We start from the raw sequence: 19,859 nt of genomic DNA on the forward strand, positions 1-19,859 counted from the left end.
CGAGAATTTTAAACATACCTGATTCCAGCCTTCCTGGCTGCTCTGGATCTGCAAGGTGAGACCGCCTCAGTTTTTTTTCCTTTTTTTTTTTTTCTTTTTCTTTTTTTTTTTTTCCCCAGCCCTTTGAATTTCAAGTAAGGCATTTATTTATTTCCTTTTCTTTTGAATGAGGTTTCAACAAAACAAAAGACAATATGTGTGGGTTTGATTGCCGTAGTAAACTTTAACACTTAGCGTGCTGACGCTGCCCACCTTGATAGTCAAATGCACGCTCTGCCATCAAAAGATTATGGACTCCACTCGGCCTAAAATCTGTGCTGAGACACAACCCTTTTGTTGCCTGCCTTAGGTGAATAGCTAAGCTAGTTGCCTTGTGCACTGTCTTGCCAGCTCTTTTGAAGCTCTCTGCCGTTACCCCAGTTTCCAGTATCAAGTTGGTATCTGCAGAGCCCTGAAGCTTCCCATTTACTTCTGGCCATGTAGAACACTTTCAGTGAAACCCACAAATTTCTTACAACGTGGGAGTTTTACAGTATCAATCAGAAAGGTCTAGAAAGCAAAGGTTCTGGAAGGGCTAATGAGAAATAGTATATGCATGCGGTGTCCAGGCTTTTTTTTTTTTTTAAATTGCTGCTTTCCCTCTTTATTGAATGTTAAATAAAGCAAAACACTGACTTTCAGAGAGTGATGTTTTGTAGCCATCACATTCAAACTGAACTCTGACCCAAGACACCCTTCTTCATGCCATTTTCTCCTCTTGCTTTTGCTGGACAAACCTGTCTGTTCTTCTCCCTGTACTGTGCCACTTCCTCACCCCTTTTCCTTTTTGTCCGTGAGCCTGCATGGCTGCAGTTTCCCAGGCTGCTCCTGATGAGGCTGGCTGCCCTGTGTCCATACTGCTCCCTGGAACAAACCTTCCTCCTGTCTTTGCACCTGCAGTCTCCCAGAGCCCCTGATGACAGATCATCTAGATGAGGATATCTAGAGGGGATAACTGACCCTCTAGAAGTGGAAAAGAATTGAAAAGCACAGTTTGGGACATCTTCCTCTACACATAGGCCCTCTGTGGCTTTTTGGTCCCTCTGTGCTGGCTGTGTGTGTGGTTTGTCCCTCTCCTGCCCTGGGATCCTGCAAGGTGACAGGAGTGAGAGGACAAGTTTTCTTTACAGAACTACTTCATTCCAAGGGGCTTGCTGGGCTGGGTGACTGACAGGTGGGTTTTTTTGGGAGAATTTATACACATGAGAATGGAAGTGACCACAATCACTTCACTGTGAAAAACTGAGAGGGGAAAAAAGTCTGTGTCTATTTTTAGTAGAGAAATGGAGTGGGCTAAGTGAGAAAAGGGTGAGGGTAGGTCCACAATGTCAACCTTGGATATTTTGAATTTCTAACCATTCAAGGGGTGGGGAGGGGAAAATGCAGCTGACTGAAGCAGCATGGAATGTGGCAGACTGTTGTGAGAGAGACACCTTTACAGCTGCAGACAGTAAGTATCTCCTTGCTTTCCCTGCAGAGGATTATGCCTCAGTCCCATCTGTTTCTCCAGTCAGACCAGTCTGAATAAGACCCACCTGGCACAGAAATTCCTGTACAATATGCTTTGCTCGTTGCTGAATCTACTTTTAACATTTTCTGCAACTTCCAGTCTGTTAGTATGTGGCATGTCAGTTTGCTTCAAATCAGTAGTGTTTGTATAGGATTGACTTTTACACATTTACACTCAGGATTTATCTTCCTTAAGTCGCTAAGCCCCTATTTCTTTCAACATCCGTTTCCTCCAAACTCCTAATCATTAGCGTATCCAAAGTGACTTGTTTTGCTCTGTATTCAGAATACAATACTGGGCAGTTCCAAGGACTTCCACTCCAACCCCCTGAAATAGCAAGCTTCTGCCAGCCTTCCTGGCCTTTGAATCAGGTTGCACATATGTCAAGAAAGTTGAGTGCTGTGCACATCTGTCTGCTAACTATAGGATGGTGCACCTGGGCTCTGCCCTCTGTCATGTTCTTCCCTAGACCTCCCACAGGATCAAAGGGGGCTCCTTGCTGGTGTCCACAGGGAGGGAACGTGCTTTGGGGAATGGCTGAGAAGAAGAAAAGAGGAGTACGGTGATAGAAAAGGTATGATTCTCACCTTTCCCTCTGCCCTCTTTATTTTCCTGACCTTGGCCACAGTTTAGCTGGATGCATTGAGTGCACTGTGAAGCCTTGCCTCAAGACCTCTCACATGCACAGAAAGTGCTCACTGTTTTAGTCTGAACAGAGTCCTAACCTTTTGAAGGCATTGATGGATTTATCCATCAAGTGTTTCATAAGGCGTTTTTGTGTCAGCATTAGAGATCATAAAGGTTTTCTTCTTCATATGAGAAAGATCTTGGCTTTCTATGTTCTGATGGTGATCTTGGACAAGACAAGTAATCCTACTCACTTTGTTAAAACCTAAATAGCAGTACATTAATAAGTGTCTGGTACAAAGAACTGATAAATGTAATCAAATAGGTTTTAAGCTAAAGCTTGTAATTCAGTCTTTTTTCTTCTTTTTTTCTTTTTTTAGGAAAAAAGGTCATAGGAAATGCTATACTTATTGTGCCTTCTTATTGTTCTGGAATCCATTGGCAGCAGCAAAGTAGTCCTTATGAAAACCATTCTTGATTTCTGTTGTGACAGGGTTTTCCTTTATAGCTGTTCTTGAAGGAGCTTTCCGGTATGTCTATAAAAGCAAAATCCAAAGTAAACACTTGGATTTATTTAGTGGCCCCCAAACATTACTTATTGTTAACTGTAAATGAAGTTGTCTGGTGTTTGTTGATGCAGATGTATATATTTGCTTCAGACTGCATTAAGGGTACTGTACTCTTTTCATTGCTGTGGGTGATGTTACTTTACTAGTATTACCGTAATACTTGATGTCAAAAGAGATTTCAAGCCTTTAAACTAAAAGCTCTGTGTATGCAGGCAGGCTGGAGCAGCCCCTGCTAAATGAGGTTTAAGTAAACAACGCAGAGTTGTTTGTTTCTTTTTTTCTAAGGACTGAGAAAGACTCAAAAAGTTATGCAACAAAGCAAATTCAGACCTCCTTACTATTGAACGTGGTACCTGACTTGTTATACAAGTGCTGAAGAGCTGAGCTGCAATGAGGAGGTTATTACTGAATAACTCTCTCTCAGGCATTACTATATCTATTATTAAGTGACATATATTTTATTACAAACATATTTTAAGTCCTGATGCTCATTTTACATCTGAGTCCATCAATACTGCTATCCAAAAAGTTATATTTTCCCCAGTCTTGTCAGAGGCCTCTTGGAAGAGTGCTTACCTTAATGTAAAAGTTTATAAAGAGAATGACCAGTGTGGCCATGTAGGAGGACTGGAACATGAGGCAGCCAAATGGGAATCCACATGGCTTCACAGCTGCACTAAGTGTGTGCACAATAGTAAGCAGAAACTGGATCTGTGGAGGGAAGATAATGCATGACTATTTACTGAGAAAGGGTCAGTGCTAGCTAAATCAGATGCAGCAGTGTCCACTAGTCCTGTTCTTTGAAAATTTGAGTACTCTTGAAAACTATCCCTTTCTAACCTCTGAATGTATTGTGAGGGTTAGGTTAAAATGGCACTCTTATGAAATTAAAAGAAAAGCAAGGGGTCAAAGGTCTTGGAGCTGCCTCCAGCCAGCTCCGTTAGATGGTTTTTATCACTTTTAAATCAGTTTTTCTGTGATTAAGAAGCTTTTCTATGAAAGGGTTCAAAAATAACAGAATTTTGTGGACTGAAGTATTTCTACTGTATTGTAGAAATAATTTCTGAACATCATTTTCTTTAAGTTATATCAGGCTGCACTAGTGACTTTTGCTGTATGATAGTTCAATTCTAACTGGCTTAGTTCTGTAAATAACAATGTTTTTTTATAGTTCATTTCATCCTCTCTCACATTCTGAAGTATTTCTGGTAGCTAAATTGAAAGTAAAATGGATACATACCAGTTGTGCCTGAGTGAGGTATTTCTTCCACCAGAGATACTTGCGCATGGATGGGATGACTGACAGTCCGTAGTAAGAGTACATAAGCACATGGATAAAGCTATTCAAAGTGGGTCCAAAGAAACCTATAAAAATCCACCAGGGAAAAAAAATTTTATATACCAACTGCTAAAAAGTGAGAGAAGATATTATTGCTTGTGATATCTCTTCCATATGCTAAGTATTCCTTTCATGCTTATCCCTTGCTAAAAACATTCCTGATGTGTAGAGACGCTGTCCTAGGGGCAAATGACAAACTGAATGATACTTCTTACATGGTTTTTCTTATGCTGATTATTGTATTTTTATCCCATATTTTTCTTCTCCAATTTTTTTTTTTCTATTCTGTAGTTTACAGGCTATTTTTTTCTTTCCCTCCCAACCTTCCTCTTGCTATGAGTCTCCCCATTATTTGGGTAAGCTTTAAACACTGCTGTGGATGACTTTGCTGCTAGTATGGCAGCTTAAAGCCCTGGGAGGCATTCATGCTCCTGTTCTCTGATGCAGTGAGCAAGGGCTTTGCTCTGAATTAAACTAGCCTCTTGTGGCTGCGTTTGAGCATTGCTCATTTTCTTCAATGACTTTTCTGCTAGATGCAGATTTGCAGAATTTCATCCCAGATAATACCTTGCTGCTTTTATTAGCTACACTTGGTGAATACTAGATCTAGGGCAAGTTAATTACCCTCTGTACTTTACAGACTACAGAGAAGTAGCAGCATTACTCTGCTGTATGCTCATGTGTTTGATGGCAGTGCTACAACAAGACAGTCTTGCCAGTTCTGATTTTCCCACTGACTAATCACTTAGCTACTGATTTTTCAATCCCTTAATTATAGTAATGCAAAACTAGTGCAAACTGTGGGGACCAGGTTCAGACACATTAGAAAGCACAAACCCCCATTAATTTGTTTAGACCTCTAGAAATAGCTCCTATTTCTAGATCTGCTATGAAATCCTTGATCCCTGCTTCTACCTATAACAGTGATTTACTTTGATTTTGTGCTGCCCATAGTAAGTGCCAACAAATATGAATTCTGCTTTTGGTTCTGAAAAACACCTGCAACTAGTTTCTTTAAAAATATTACAATAGATTGAGGTGAGTCCCTTTAGTAGAAGGGCAGAAAACTGTTTTTCTTCTCAAGTCTGACAATACCTTCCACAGGATGTGGTGTGGAGGCCTGGAAAAGTGTGCATGTTGTAAGAGAGCTGAAGTAGTTCCCTGTTGTTTGGACTCACACAAATACTAAGTGACCAGTCTTAATACCATAAATCTTCCCTTCCTCAACAGGGAATATGATGACAATTACAGTATCCTTCTAAGAGCCAAGTAGTTTACAGATTACTTTTGTGAAATATTTTGAACTCAAAATACAATAAGGCAAAGGATGCTGCTATTTCTACATGGAATACTAAACCGTATTGATCACTTCTAGCTATCCAGTGGGTTTACTGCCTGAATGAGTTGTGTTCTCATACAAAACAGGACAAACTCAAACTGGTGTTTTAATTAGTGATTAACAAGTAAAGTATTTTGCTAAAGCAGAGTGTCAGATTGATACATACAGGAGTCAAACCTGTAAAAGTGCTATTGATTGCAGTTGTTGTGATTGATACTGACTTTACTGGGATCATGATTCCTTCCTACACAGCTTTTGGAGTGGATCTTGTATGTGATCACTCTGGTGCACTACTCAGTAATGTTGCTCTTAAAAGTGGTTTGAAAAGAAGTAAATATGACAGGTTGTGGTGGCTAAGTAGAAAATCTAGGGCCTAACACTCAGGTATTTTTGGCCTAAACTTTTAACCATGCTTTTAATTTTACTGCAGTCTGCAGGTGATCAGCAGTTCTGAAAGGCTGTGAACCTTAAAGGTGCTATCACATCACACAGTGACACACTTCCTTTGCACTGTGACATGACTCCCCTCCAGCCACAGCTGACTTATACCCCAGGTTAAGAAACAAACACTTACTTTGCCCACAAGGTATCCAGTTCAGAACACACCACCAAATGTTAAACATAGTGGCATGGTGATAAACATGAAGGAAGGTGATCTGGCTGCTTTTCTTTCTCAGTACAAAGAAGATAGTGTCCATGAATTCAATTACTTTGGAAAAATAATACCACCACAGCACCTTGGCTACCTGTACAAGCAACAAAAAAAAGGAGTAGGAAATCAATATCTGTCCATACAAGAGCTTAGGTATTACTGTACTTCTTCAGACCCTAGGCATGCAACTTCTCAGGAGGAATTAACGTGCTATTGAAGGCGAAGCACAAGCTCTGGCTTCGATTTTATTTCCCTTTTCAGTGAAGCATTTTGAAAAAAACTGCACATCTTTTATGTGATTGTATAAACACATGATTATCAATATAATTTAAGAAATATAAACTTTGAGGAAGCATTTTTCTAATTGTTTGCCTTTTTTTCTTTTTCAAATGTACAGTTTTGTAGGTTGTGGGTTTTTTGGTTTTGGGGGGGTTTTTTGGTGTTTTGTTGTTTGTCCTTTTTTAAGGACAAATATGAATGCTACCATTCATATTTTTTTGGCACTGAAAAGATTTTGCTGCCAGCTTCTTTTTAAAAATCTAAATTCAATACTCAGTATAATGAAATATATCTTCCTCTAGAGCAGAGACGTTTTATCAGAGCTTAGGATATGTCCTAGGACAGTTAAAGACAGATAGAAAGGGGGAAAACACCTTGTTGATGGGAAAAGGTATTTAACTAACCTTTTCCTTGCCATAACACAGGCAAATTTTAAGAGTTGGTGGAAATTATATAAGTTAACCAATCTTTCTGCCCTTGAGCTCTAATGTCATCTGGAAAATAAACCTGATATGGGGAATGAAAGAAGGTTAATACATGGAATTGCTGTGATGCAGAAATAAGGGCTGAAACTAGAGATGAGTCAAGCCAGCAAAATGTCCCTGCAGGTTTGCAGAGTTTACAGCTGGGCTTAAATCAGTGTCCAAGTACAGCCCAACAAGACTTACCTTTTAGATCTTTTATCTTTGTTCAAAGTTTTTAAAGAATCTAATTCTCTGTTTTAATAGTCAGGCAACACTGTTGTGACTACAGGTCTTGATATGTGGCTTTTCAAAATATGTCCTATTGTGCTTTCCACTGCAAGGATGCATTTATATTGAACACAATATTACACTGCTTGGGCTACCAGCTATTGAACAACCAGATTAAAATGCTCATGTCAAAGATGTTACTGATAGCATCCTTATAGCCTCCTTGAATGCAGAGGTGTTGCATCAGGGACATGGAGGGAAGGATTGCTGCGGATGTTGAGGGCTGAGCTGCTGCTGTCTCTCACCCGGATGTCGGCCTCTCCTGCACTGTGGAGGTTCTGGCACTGCAAGTTGTAATCGCCTTCCCATGTGGCAAGGATGAGCTGGAAACAGAAAACAGAGGAATTATGTTCATGAACAGATGGAGCAGTTTTTACCCCTGCAGTTGCTCTGTGTTTATTGGAAAAAGCAGCATGGAAGTACAGCAGATACCCACTTCTTTTGTTAACTGATGCTCTTAAACCAGATAACTTGCTAATATTTTCTATTTTAAAATAGGAAAGACATCAGTTGTGTTGGAGATAGACCATTTCAGTGTACACCTATTCCATTTCTTGAAGGCATCCATTAAAATCTCTCATTACTTAATGCAATGATCCTTGCTCCAAAGCTTATGCTTGAACATTGTTTCTCTGTCCTGAAGTGGTGTTGATAAAGTTTAATACAGCTACTTGTCCAAAATGCAACTTGAGAAAAATTCCCTCAGGCCAAGCAACCAAACAGAAGGTAAATCCACAGTAGTGCAAGGGGAGAAACATTTCCTAATGCCATACATGTCTGTATCCTACACTGTTAAATGCTGGAGGAAGTAAAGAAGAGTGGACACAGTGCTAAATGGAGACATGAATAGGCACACAAGCAGTTTCTTAGATTCTGCATACATCATATTGGTAAGCAGACAGAGAAATATCAGCATACCACACTGAGATGGAGCAGAAGGTTCGTAGAAAACCGTATGGTGGGTTTTGATGTGGAATATTTTTATAGTAATGACCACCTAAAGGACTCAGCATTCTTTTTGGAAAAGGGAGCATCATCTCTTGTCTATAAATGCAGTGAAGAATCCATTGATTTTGAAAAGGTCTTGTTTATTCTTGAATGTGTGCAAATTGGGGTTTGGGGCCAAGCTGAGCAATTCATGTTCTGGGGACTGTCTCACTCTCTACAGGTGATGCAGTGAGCAGTGATGGGAGAAATACATGGAAGTCTTGTGCTGTAAGCAGAACTGCAAGATGCTGAGAGAAGTGGATTGCTTTCAACTCTGGCACTACATTCACGGGGATGATTTGTGTTAGCACAGAAGGGATGATTTTTCCCTTCAGTTCACACTGAAAAGTATTGAATGTGTGATAACCTATACAAAAGTGAAGTAGAAATATTCTCAGTGATCAAACTGAATTAATTAATGGATTAAATTAATTAAAAATATTATTGATAATATTATCTGGAGAATTAGAAAATAGCCTAGAATGCTTATTATAAATTCATGTTAAAATGCAATAAAACCTGGAGAACCAGGGTCTTCTACTATTTTTTTTCTGAATTGCAATTCTGTGATTGTCCCTGTAACTTTGGTCATGTATGTGGCCAAAATAACCCATAGAGATTGCAGAAAGAGATTAAAATAAGTAAGTGTTTTATAGATAACTGCTATATAAAAATTGAAACAAGAACATTAATTTTTGAAACAGCCTATGTTTCAGTGGATTCAACTGCAGCGTGTGCCAGACTTCACCAAACCAAACAGGATGGGACCAGAATCTAAAAACAGGGGAAACAACAAAAAAACAACCAGAGTTCCTCATACAAATGCTCAGTGCAGGTGAAACCACCACTTGTCTTGCTAGGTTGGCCTCTGCTTGGGTGTTGTGCCTACAATCACATAGGGCTGGGACACATGGGTTCCTCTCCCTTCCCTGCTGTGGCAGTCAGGTGGGAAGTGGGGCATGGGCTGCACCTCTCCAACAACCTGCAGAGGTGCTGAAGAGAAAGGAGTTAAAGCTTTGAGAAAAGCAAATTATGCCACTTCATTCCCATATTATTTTTCAAAAAGCTGCTGAGTGGAAAAGGGGTCATTTCTGTTCTCTGAGTAGGAGGCAGAGGACATGCCAGTTTCCCATCTGTCCCTCCTGTGGCCTGTCCTTGGTTCCCAGATCTGTGCCTATGCTGCAGCTGCCACTAGATAGTTGCTTCATGAGGGATGAAGAGACATTAATTCACAATTGCTTTTCTGGGCAGCTCCTCTTGGTGCCTTCTTTGTGCAGTCATCTGCCTTGGGTTTTACCTCTAAGTGAGAGGTGACTGATCTCCAAGCTGAGTCTTTTGGAATAGGCAAGCAAAGCCTTATTGACAGGCTGTAGTTGCAGATTCGTTCTGACTTCTGTCTTGTTACTTGAGAAATGCTGAAGAAAATGGAGTTGTCATCTTGTTCTTGGCTGGGAACCATATGGTCTAACAGTGCTGGAATGTTGGGAGCACATCTGGAGGCAGCATACAAGATACCAGCAGATTGCAGTGGTGACATCTGGAAGCTTTGTAAGGCATGGCCTCAAACATGGATATTAACAGCTCTGCCAGAAACCTACTGTACAAGGTCTACTAATAGGAGCAGGAAGTAAATGATATTTCCTCTCGCTGTTTTATTTTTTTCAGTCAGCTATAATGAAATCCACAGTGGCTGTGTAGGTGGGAAGCAGTGATAGCAGAACCATCTCTACCCCTTGAAATTATGACCCACAAACCCCCAAAACTCTAACAACAAATAAAGAAGAAGAGGGAATTGCTTTTCCATTCTTGTGCATAGAATAGAGAGGACCCTTTCTCCTGATTTTACTGAGAAACTATAAGATTTCATTGCAAATATGCACTATTGCATTTTGTTGTATTTGTTGAGTTACTTTTTGTAACTTAAGTCTGTGATATGATGTGCCTATAGTATTTTTTATCTAAAGCTCTTAAATAATTTTACCTTATGAGGCATGCAATTTTGTAACATTTTTTTCCAAGACTTATGAAAACAATTTCATTTATTGCATTCTATATCTGTAAATTCATACTTTTCCTATGCTTAAACTGGTCAAATTGTTCATATCTCTTTTAATCTCATTGTAGAAATCTACTTTTTTTCAGGTTCTAATTGCAAAACCTCTTTACTCTCTCAGCTTATTTTTCTCTTCCTTTTAAAATGAACTCATTTCTTTGTTTTGCTGAAGAAACCTGGCCTCATAAAATTTTCTGCTGCAGTATGTGAATGTTGGTTCACAGAAATTTGCTGGGAAAATTTGCTGTTTTAGATATTTTGTTCAGTCTGTTTTATGACTGTTCTGATTTGTTTAAAATTACAATAAATTGATTTTTCAAAATTCTTTTATGTGTGTTGTTTTCTTTTGTGTTAAAGGTTAGGAACTTTCCTGATAGTGCTAAAGGTTTTGGGCTTTTTTTCAAGTATTCCATTCATAGGTCCCCTGTTGGAAAATGAGATGAAAAAAACCTTAGAGGCTGAGAAAGAAAATCAATATTTCTTTTCAACATCACAGTTTTTTAACTTGGTAATTGAGAAATCTGCAACTCCTTACAAATGGTCAGTAAGCAAATGGAGAGCAGGCTTTAGGGTGAGAATACTGCTCTCTCTGACTTCAGGGTTTTATTTGATTTCTTTTGTTCATTCTTGCATCATTCTCTATAATGTCAGATTTTGCAGATCACTCTGTTTACATATTTCCCAGTCATTTTACTTGGCAGAAGAGTTTCCTCTGGTTTGTGTATGCATTTCAAGAACCAGCAGCTTAGAGTGAAGATATTTTTCTGACTTTTTTTAACCTCAGTCTTTCATATCAGCTTTTCTGTAGCTCAGCATTTCTATTCTCTGTTGCATGCACCTTGCATACTACTGTGTGTCCTTTAGGAAAAAGAGAAGAATTCACTTTGAGTTTTTACTCTTCTGCTTTGCATGGTAATTTTCAAGATTTTTGGCTAATTTCCTAATTAAATTAAAACAATAATAAGTAGTGGGGAAACTTGGAAGGTAAAGAGTACTTTTTATGGGATCCTGGTGATCCTAGGCCATGACTTTCATATTGGCTCTCAGTGATGTGGAAGGTAAGCAGCTTAGCCAGTGGTGCTAAATAAGCCAGCTGCATATCTGGAACAGAAGCTGGTACCTTCACATGAGATATTTTGTTATCAGGTCTCTTTTCCTCTGATACCAAGGTTATATGTTACTTGTACTGTTTCAGTAATGCTCCCTTTCATACACTGAGCACTCTTACAGTTCTGTAGAGCTGGTATTATTAATCACACAGAGATGGTGCAAGTGCAGGATGTATTAAAGACATGAGAAGTCCCCTCTCCCTTTCAAAACACAAATTCTCTCCCTCTAGAAAATAATTCTTTGCATTCTTGGCAGCCTATCCTGAAAATAATATTAAAACGTGTATTGTTCGAAGCTATTTGGAAAATCAGATCACGTAAAGAGGAAAGCGCTGCCTTGTGAAAAATTTCTGCTAAGTAACAGTATCCTGTTAATTAGTAGAGTTTTCATATTTTCGTATTTTGCTGTTGCCCTAATGTTGTTCTTAATAGATTCCAGTTTTTACACCAATAAATGACTTCTATTTGTCTACTCAAGTATAACCAGCATGAAGATTCATGAGAATTGTTTTGCCACAACAGTCCAACTCATGCCTTATTTTTTTAAGTGAGGAATCACATTGTTCAGGAACAAAAGCTGGTTCCTCTGTCAGAAATTTCAGGGGGGTGGGCAGCAGGTACCAGAAGACAATATAATCCTCTCATTTTGCTGAGTAGCAAACCACCAAGACCCTGACCCAGGGGCCCGTGCCCTGCTCATTTCAAGCTTTCAGCTTTAAAAGTCTCACAGCTGTAACTTGTTCTTGCATCTGTCCTCTAGTGATAGGCTAGAAAGGAAAGCAATGTGGCTTTCTGAATGGATATTCCCATTTCTACTGACTGCTGTTTCTCTGTGCTGTTTGAGTCTCTGCATGGTTGGGCCTTCTCAGAGAGAAAATGTCTAGAAGCAATAAGGTATTTCCCCTTGTCCCAGGGCCGGAGAAAGACAGAGGATGATGCATCAGCATCTTGTTACATCTGGCTGATGGTCACCAGCACAGTTCCTCAGGGCTCAATTCTAGGGCCAGTGTGGTTCAACATATATATCAATGATCTGGAGGCAGGAGTTGAATGCCCCATTATCAGGTTTGCTGATGATATGGAATTGGGAGATGCTGTTGACTCTCTTGAGAGACAAGAGGCCTTGCAGAGGGATCTAGATAGATTTGAACTTCGGGCAATCGTCAGTGGCATGACACTCAACAAGATCAAATGTTTCTTTACCATGGGAGTGGTAAAACCCTGAAACAGGCTTTCTAGAGAGGTGGTCAAAGTTCCAAGCCTCAGTCAGTCCCAAGTCAGTGTTTAAGAGGCATTTGGTCAATGCCCTCAACAGCATGCTTTAACTTTTGATGAGCCCTGAAGTGGTCAGGCAGTTGGACTAGGTGGTCACTGTAGGTCCCTTCCAACTGAATTGGTCTATCCAGTATATCTTCTATCTATACAGAAACAGCTCAGAAGGAAAGCCAGTAACTAATAATGGACTTAGTATTCAAATAATTAAAATTCTTCTTCAAAGTATAGAGTGGGAGGATGAGCATTAATGTCCTTCTTGTGAAAAAAAGCAGAGCAAGATGCCCCTTGACATTATTATGGGTATGGTGTTTTATTAGTTTTTTTAAGGCACTCCAGCCCTCAGGCCACTGTTTGATCTGACCACTGTTCTCAAACAATGGTAATCCTGCTAAACTAAGTACAGGAGTCTAATATGTCTATGTAGCAAAAAAGAAGGGTTTAACTTGAAGTGTGGTGAATCACTTCCCTTGGCCATAGGAGACTTTTGTTAGCCCTTGTGAATGGCATCTCCTCCCTGGGTCTCTAGACTCGGACAAAACAGTTCTAAAAGCAGTTTTCTGGTGGCCACATCCCAAGGAAAAGGAGTCTAACCAAACAATCAGTACAGTGTCTCAGGAAGGAGAGGGGAATTACTTCTTTTTTAAATGAATTTTAGCATGGAATGCCTGAGAAGATTATCAGTGTCTAAAAACAGAGAGGAGATGCTAATAATCTCACATGATTTTCCTTTATTAGTTTTTAAAGGGAGAAATCAGCTCTTTTCCTGTAACATGACTCACTTCCACAAGCATGCAACATCTGAATTGTCTTGCTATCCCCAAGAAGCTGGAGTAAAGCACACTGCAATGCTACTGAGGCCATCACACTTTTACATGATAACTCAATGAACAGAGAAAGGAACCATTAATCACCCTCGATTTGCCATTAAATCAGTCTTAAACAATACCTAGAAAGCTTTAAGGTAGTTTATTTTGGCTAGGACACTAAATTGTAAAATCATCTGTGAATAATATTTGCTGGACAATACCTCTCTATAGAGGTTGCCTATTTTTAGACAAGACTCCAAGAATTATGGCATAACCCCAGATTTTAGATGGATAGCTAAGATGCAGGACAGCCTGAGTTTCCAAATTGCTGCTCTTGTGCCTTGAAGATCTCAGGGATAAACTGGCAAGGCTATAAACACTATTGGGAAGCAGCTTGGGCTAGATTGTTCATCCCCGGACTAGGTAATTCCAGAAGCCTGGTCCCAGCCTTGCTACTTGGTCAGTGCCTTGGTTTCCCCAAATGTAATAACTTAGTGGTGGTGTTGTGCCAAACAAAAACAGATGCTGAATAGGAAATACCCTATTATATCTGTTCTGAGTAGCTCCCATATGTTATTTTGTGGTACCAGTGATGGTATCAGAAGATTTGTAATTGTGAAAAACCTTAACATAAGAAGTTTTACTCTCGATTTCCAGTAAAGTTCTACTGAATTCTATTTGAATGTGCACGTGAGATCTAGAGCACTGCCTTTTTTGATGATGAGGTTAAATGTTATACCTAAATGCAGAGCTCAGAAAGGTCAGTATGAAAGACATGGAGAACACAGAGGATGAAAACTGAGAAGTGAGGACAACACGTCCAACTGGAATAACTGCAGGCAAGGACAGCAAAGTCAGCTCCTCAGCTCTCCAAACAAATTATTCAATTAAGATAGAGGAACACCTGGTAATTTATTCGCTCAAAGTTCGTACTTGCTCAAAAGAGCTGTTTGCTCTTGTCCTTACGTTTCACTGCTTGGTGACCTTTTGCTGTCTAGGTTTTTTTTTCTCACTTGTCCCTTGTTCAGATGATAGAGAAGTGCACCTGATCTCTTCTGGTTTCTCACTTTGTTCTTTTTCTTTTGCTCCCTTAAGGTCTTTCTGTACTAATTAAAGAAATACTTCCAAGGAAGCCTTCACCTTAAGCACCAATCCTTATAGATCTAGAATCATTCCCTACTTCCGTAATTAATTTACATTTGTTAACTTCTGAACAATTAATGAAGAGAGAAAACAATAATTTATCACAATTAAAAAAACCCAAAAAACCAAAAAACCCACAAACAAAAAAACCCACCAAAAGCAAGACTATGTTGAAGTTGGATTTCTATAGTAAAATTCCTGGACAGCTGAAATTGGCTAAGATCTGTATCTTTTTACGTTCCCTCATCATCTGCACCGCTAAAGCTTTTCTTAGAACTTCTGCTACACAAGCTTTATCTTTTCAACACTTGCACAATGAGGAAGCAAATGTTTCTGATGTCACCCATTGTAATGATGGAATAAAACAGAGTCTAAGTGCTCCTTCTGTTTTTTCGTTTGTTCCTTTTGTTTTATCCCATTATGCCAAATTCAGGCATTATATTTGTCTTACTAGTAATCTGTGAGATGTAGTCTCAGTTGCGGTGTGTAGGGTTAAAAATGATGGCTGATGGACCTGGTCATACCAGCACTGTGCTTTTGACCTATCCCTGCTATCAGAGGATACACAGAAGGCAATTCTGGTAGTCTTGGGGAATCTTCACACCACCCTGTCACCTATAAATCTTCAAGTTGTGACTATAATTCAGAATTTGGACTTACTGTGGGATGAATTTTCAGCTCCTAGAAACAGGTAAAGTGAAGTTGATTTACTGCTTTTTATTTTATTTAATCCTGTAAGGTAAAAGACTTTTCTTCTGGTTTCTCTAGAAAGGTTAATGTACTGGGCTGGCAATACTTGTGAGTACTGCTCTTTTCCCTTTGCTTTGAATCAAGGGGCCCTCACATGCAAGTCCTGCCTTTCTCACATGGATGTGGTTGCTTGCTTACAAATCCTGTGGATTTGTAATAAGTCTGAGAAGCTATCTGGGGATACAGGCAGCTTGAGACATCACGCCACCACTATGCTAATGACACACATCTCTAGATCTCTTTTTTAATCTGACCCAAATGGTTCCAGTGTCCTGGTTTTCTCAGTGCCTGATCAACAAAAGGACTTGGGTGAGACCTTGATGATCAGCTGAGATTTAATTTAAATAGGGCAGAAGTGATACTTACTGCTGGGGAAAGCAGCCTAAGACCTTGGCAGAGATTATGTCTTTTCCTACCAATGAGAGAGAGTATCCTCACCTGAGTAATTTCAGAATTCAGAGATCAGCATTGGTCTCCCGTGTTTCCAGTTTTAATTTATCATTGGACTTGTGACAGTTTTATCCTGTGGCCTCTGGTGCCTCAGACAGAATGCCCGAAGTGCGGTTTGTGAGGACATAAAATAATTTTAAAATATTCACTGACATGATTGGTTTACACAATAAGCTGATTTTCTGCTTATAGTTGGTACTTTCAGGATCTTAGGCAGAGATTTGTGTAGAGAAATGGCACATGTTACATCAGTAAAATTGTTGAAAGTTTTGATTTTTATAAAAGTAAAAAGGTGGTGGCTGTTCTTCCTTATGCAGATTTTTGGCCATGTTGCTAGAAATTGTTGGATTGGTAGTTATCTGAGGCTATGAATGCTTAATGGTACAGAGAAATATACAACCAATAACAAATTTCTGAAGCAGGTTTCTTTGGTAGCAGCAAGGGTGGAAGGAATTGTCTTCTGCCTCCCCATCAGTGCACCTGCAGCCTAATTTAAGCACAGTACTTGTGTCTAAGCTTCAGGTACTTGGAAAAAAAAGTGGTCCAAAACCAAGTGCTCACTTCTGCATCATATTTAATTGGGAGAGGTAAGTGCATTTGACAACTTCGATGAAATCTATTTGCCAAACTAAAAAGTCTAGATTAAGGTCTAATAAACTTCCGTTCTGGTGGGCCTTCAGAGGCACCTAACTCCTTCTTGACACAAAAATTTTGAGACGTCTCAGTAGGATGGGGGCAGCTGGGCAGAGCTGTTTATCTTTAGACCTTGTCCTTGGGGGATAGTAGGGGTATCTGACCTTATGCTAATGGCACATCTTAGAGTTGTCCTGGAGCTGTTCCTCCAAGTACTTTGCGGATTGGTTGACCTCAAAGCTCATAGAGCTAAAATCAGCTCCCAGATAGTTCATGCCTATGGTGCATGGAGTTCTGGCTCAAAAGAGGAATCTGCCCTTGGAGATTTAAAAACAGCCCTTTTGTTATGACTTTTTGCCATAGCCTTTGTTTTCCTGCCTTGAGGCTGTACAAATCAACTATTATTAAGGGACAGCTAAAGTAGTCAGGAGATGAGAGTGAGAAGATGAAAAAATGAAGCACAAGTACTCCCATCAGCAGGTTTACGATGTTTCTTGTTAAATTCCTCATATGGGATAGTCTGCATTTGGACATACACCCTTTCCTTTGAACAAGATATTTTTTTCTTTTGAATGTCTAAGAAGCAACCACCACATTCTGGTGCTCTTGCAAGAAATGGTGTGTGGCACCTTATAAACAAAACAAAGAAGAGATAAGAACAACAATACCCATTACTGGGTGGTTTTTGTTTGCTTGTTGGTTTTTTTGGGGTGGTGATTTTCTTTTGGCTTTGGTTTTTTTGGGTTTTTTTTAATCTCTATTGTAGAGCTTATTATTTTGTGATTATCCATGGTACAGAGACCAGAGGGGTTTAGATGCAGTGGGACGATGGAGGAATAAAACAACTATTATAGATGTGTCTAACTAAGAATTAATCCTGAATCACACTCTCTGGAGGGATCAACTGGTTTACATAAGAAACCACCGTGCAGAATGTGCTAAATATAGGTAACTCTTGCCTTAAAGAGCTTAATGTCCCCAACAGACAGAGAGAATAAGGGGCAAAGAGAAGCTTTGGAAATTAGACATTTTGAAATACTGAGTCACCATGAATTTATTCTGTACTGAAGATGATTTCTGCTCTCCCATTTGCCTGTTTCTCTTCAGCAGAGATGTGCAAGCTACCTCAGGCAGGTCTGTAAGTCTTAACTTCCTTTCTGCTCCTTTACAGGAGAAGCAGTGATAGCAGCCAGGCAATTAGACTATGAAAAATACAGACCCACTATTATGGAAGTGTGTTTTGTACAGTGTAAAACCAGCCTTACTGTCAGTCCAGAGCTAAGAGGGAAATCTGCAGTAAAACAGCTGGTAGTGTCGATCAGTTATCATGTTCCCTGGGTTCCCAAAAAATGCAGAATGTGGAGCTACAAGTTAGCACTGCCAGCCATGCCCAGCTGCAATCTGGGAGGTATAAATCATCAACCTCCAGACTCAGAATCAAGGTATCAAGGGACTAATTTGAGGACTAACACAACTCAGTGACTGTCTGCAAAAAAGTTAGCCTCAGGAAGGACAGATCAGTGAGGCAGCTGAATGGGAGCTGATTAAATACAGTTCCTAAAAGGATGTGAAGGTGGCTGAAACCAAGTTTGCTTCATTCATACAAGTGAGACCTGCTAAAACTTTCTTTGTTTTTTCATTTATTTACTTGTGGCAGGCCAAATCAGACTGCAAGGGGAAGGGAGCAGCAGTATTGTTTTCTATTCAGTTAATCCTTTTTGCTGAGTCCTGCTACTGCAGAGAGTTATCCGTATACCTTCAAGCAAAATGGGGATTTAAACATCAAAGTACTAATTTAAATTCTAGAGGACAATCATTATGGAGTCATCAAACCTTCCAGCAACTGTAGTTGTTTCTTCTTTGCTCTAAACCTTACCCTGCACTCTCAGACACTGCAGCAGCCTCTGAAGCCAGCTGGAGCTCCAACCAGGATGAAGCTCTGTGTAGCACAATCAGTCCTTTGCACAAGGGCACAAATCTAAACTGCTGCTTAGCCTTTTGACCAGGCCAATAACTTGGTGTTTAGTTCAAATTAATTTAAAACTTGAAATATTTGGGGGTCCTGTTTGGCCTCCGAAAAGTTTCTTGTCCTACTGACAGAACAAGTTAATCCTTGTATTTCTCATGGAAACTGCTATTGTGGCTGAGAGCCCAGAGAGCGAGAAATGCCATGAGACTGTGCAGGCAACACAGCAGTGTCAGCTCATACCTCTGCAGGTCACACCATCAAATCAAGCACATCCTTCAGCCAGGGCTTCGCATACCTGGGGTTACTTCTTAAGCCAAGTCAGAAAATGTTCTGTGGGTTTTGCCTTCTAGTGTTTGTTTTTAAGGGCCACAAGTAATATATGTTATCACCTTAATATTAGAAGTACCTCAGTTATCAAAAGGCTGAGAATGGGCTGCTCCCAAATAATATCCAAACAGTGACTTTTGGCTTCTGCTCCCCACTGGGGAGGTGAAAACACTCGTCTACTGAGGAGCACCGTTTGAGTCCTCTGTTGTTGCAAAATCATCAAATGCATTCAAACCTCTCTTTTGGTTCTGAATGGATCCTTATTTGTGTGAACATGTTCCTTCCTGATAAGTACTTGGAAAATAATCTATATGACCATATTCAGCCTCCAAGCCCCACAGCACTTGCTTTTCAATAAAGTGGTAAGTTTTTAAAATCTGTCTCTGACTGTCTGACTATATGAGGGAAGCTTCTTAGTCACGAGAGCAGAAAAATAACATTGAATTGTCAATACCATAAATAAATCAGTATTTGCTCTCATTTATAAATCTGTACATATTTAAGCATGAGCATTTGTACATGGCAAAACCATTCCATAGACAGTCATATGAATGAAACACAATCCATGAGCATTTTCATGGGTGCTGAAAAACGAGGTGTAGGTATGTTTGAACTGAGTGCCTGTAGCTCAGGAAGGATGATCAAAACATGCCAAGATCTAAGATGAGAAAGTACTGTACAACTCACTGTCCAATTGCTGAGGGCCTTTTTTTGATCTTAAAGTTTATTTTGCTGCTGATTTTAACTTTCCTAGCAAAACTACCTGTCACTAAGATATTTCTGCTAAAAACTGTGTATTTCTCACCTTTCTCATCCTCACTGCATGGAAGAACACTTACCTCTATGAGCATGTAGAAGGAGAGCAGTGTGATCCCAAGGTTATACACAATGAGGTGAGCCCTGAGAGAGAAAGGAGGCCTGTTCTTCATGAACTTTTTGCCCAGCCATATGCAGAGTAGATATGCTCCAGTAAGGAAAAATGTGGGAAGGTAAGAGTCCAAAAGGAACCATCCTCTAACTCTGGCATCTAAAAAAAAACACACAGAGCAGGCAATTAAGAAGGCTATGGTAAAGTATTGCTAAAGTAAGTCAGAATACATCATGCAAAAATCTGTTTAAAAGCATGAGAGGTAATCTGTCATGTTTTGCTCACAGGAGCTGTCCATTCACTTCACCTCACCAAAAGTGCATGCGAATTCAGAGAATGTGGGCTGAAAACTGCATGGAATTTCCTAATAATTTAAGGTCACT

The 19,859-nt window shown here is 39.7% G+C and overlaps 1 protein-coding gene across 1 annotated transcript in view; it reads right to left on the reverse strand.

The window, feature by feature from the left end:
• Positions 1-610: 610 nt before the first annotated feature.
• ELOVL2 (ELOVL fatty acid elongase 2) overlaps positions 611-19,859 on the reverse strand; it is a 48,369-nt gene continuing 29,120 nt past the window's right edge. The window contains exons 3-8 of the mRNA XM_027654178.1: positions 19,448-19,635; positions 7,352-7,429; positions 5,998-6,169; positions 3,986-4,110; positions 3,322-3,456; positions 611-2,712 (exon numbers count right to left, since the gene is read on the reverse strand). Coding sequence (XP_027509979.1) covers positions 2,584-2,712; positions 3,322-3,456; positions 3,986-4,110; positions 5,998-6,169; positions 7,352-7,429; positions 19,448-19,635 — 827 coding nt within the window. The 3' untranslated portion in view covers positions 611-2,583. The remainder of the gene's footprint in view (positions 2,713-3,321; positions 3,457-3,985; positions 4,111-5,997; positions 6,170-7,351; positions 7,430-19,447; positions 19,636-19,859) is intronic.

The sequence above is a fragment of the Corapipo altera genome, unplaced genomic scaffold (genome assembly GCF_003945725.1).
Source record: "Corapipo altera isolate COAL_440 unplaced genomic scaffold, ASM394572v1 60, whole genome shotgun sequence".
NCBI lineage: Eukaryota > Metazoa > Chordata > Aves > Passeriformes > Pipridae > Corapipo > Corapipo altera.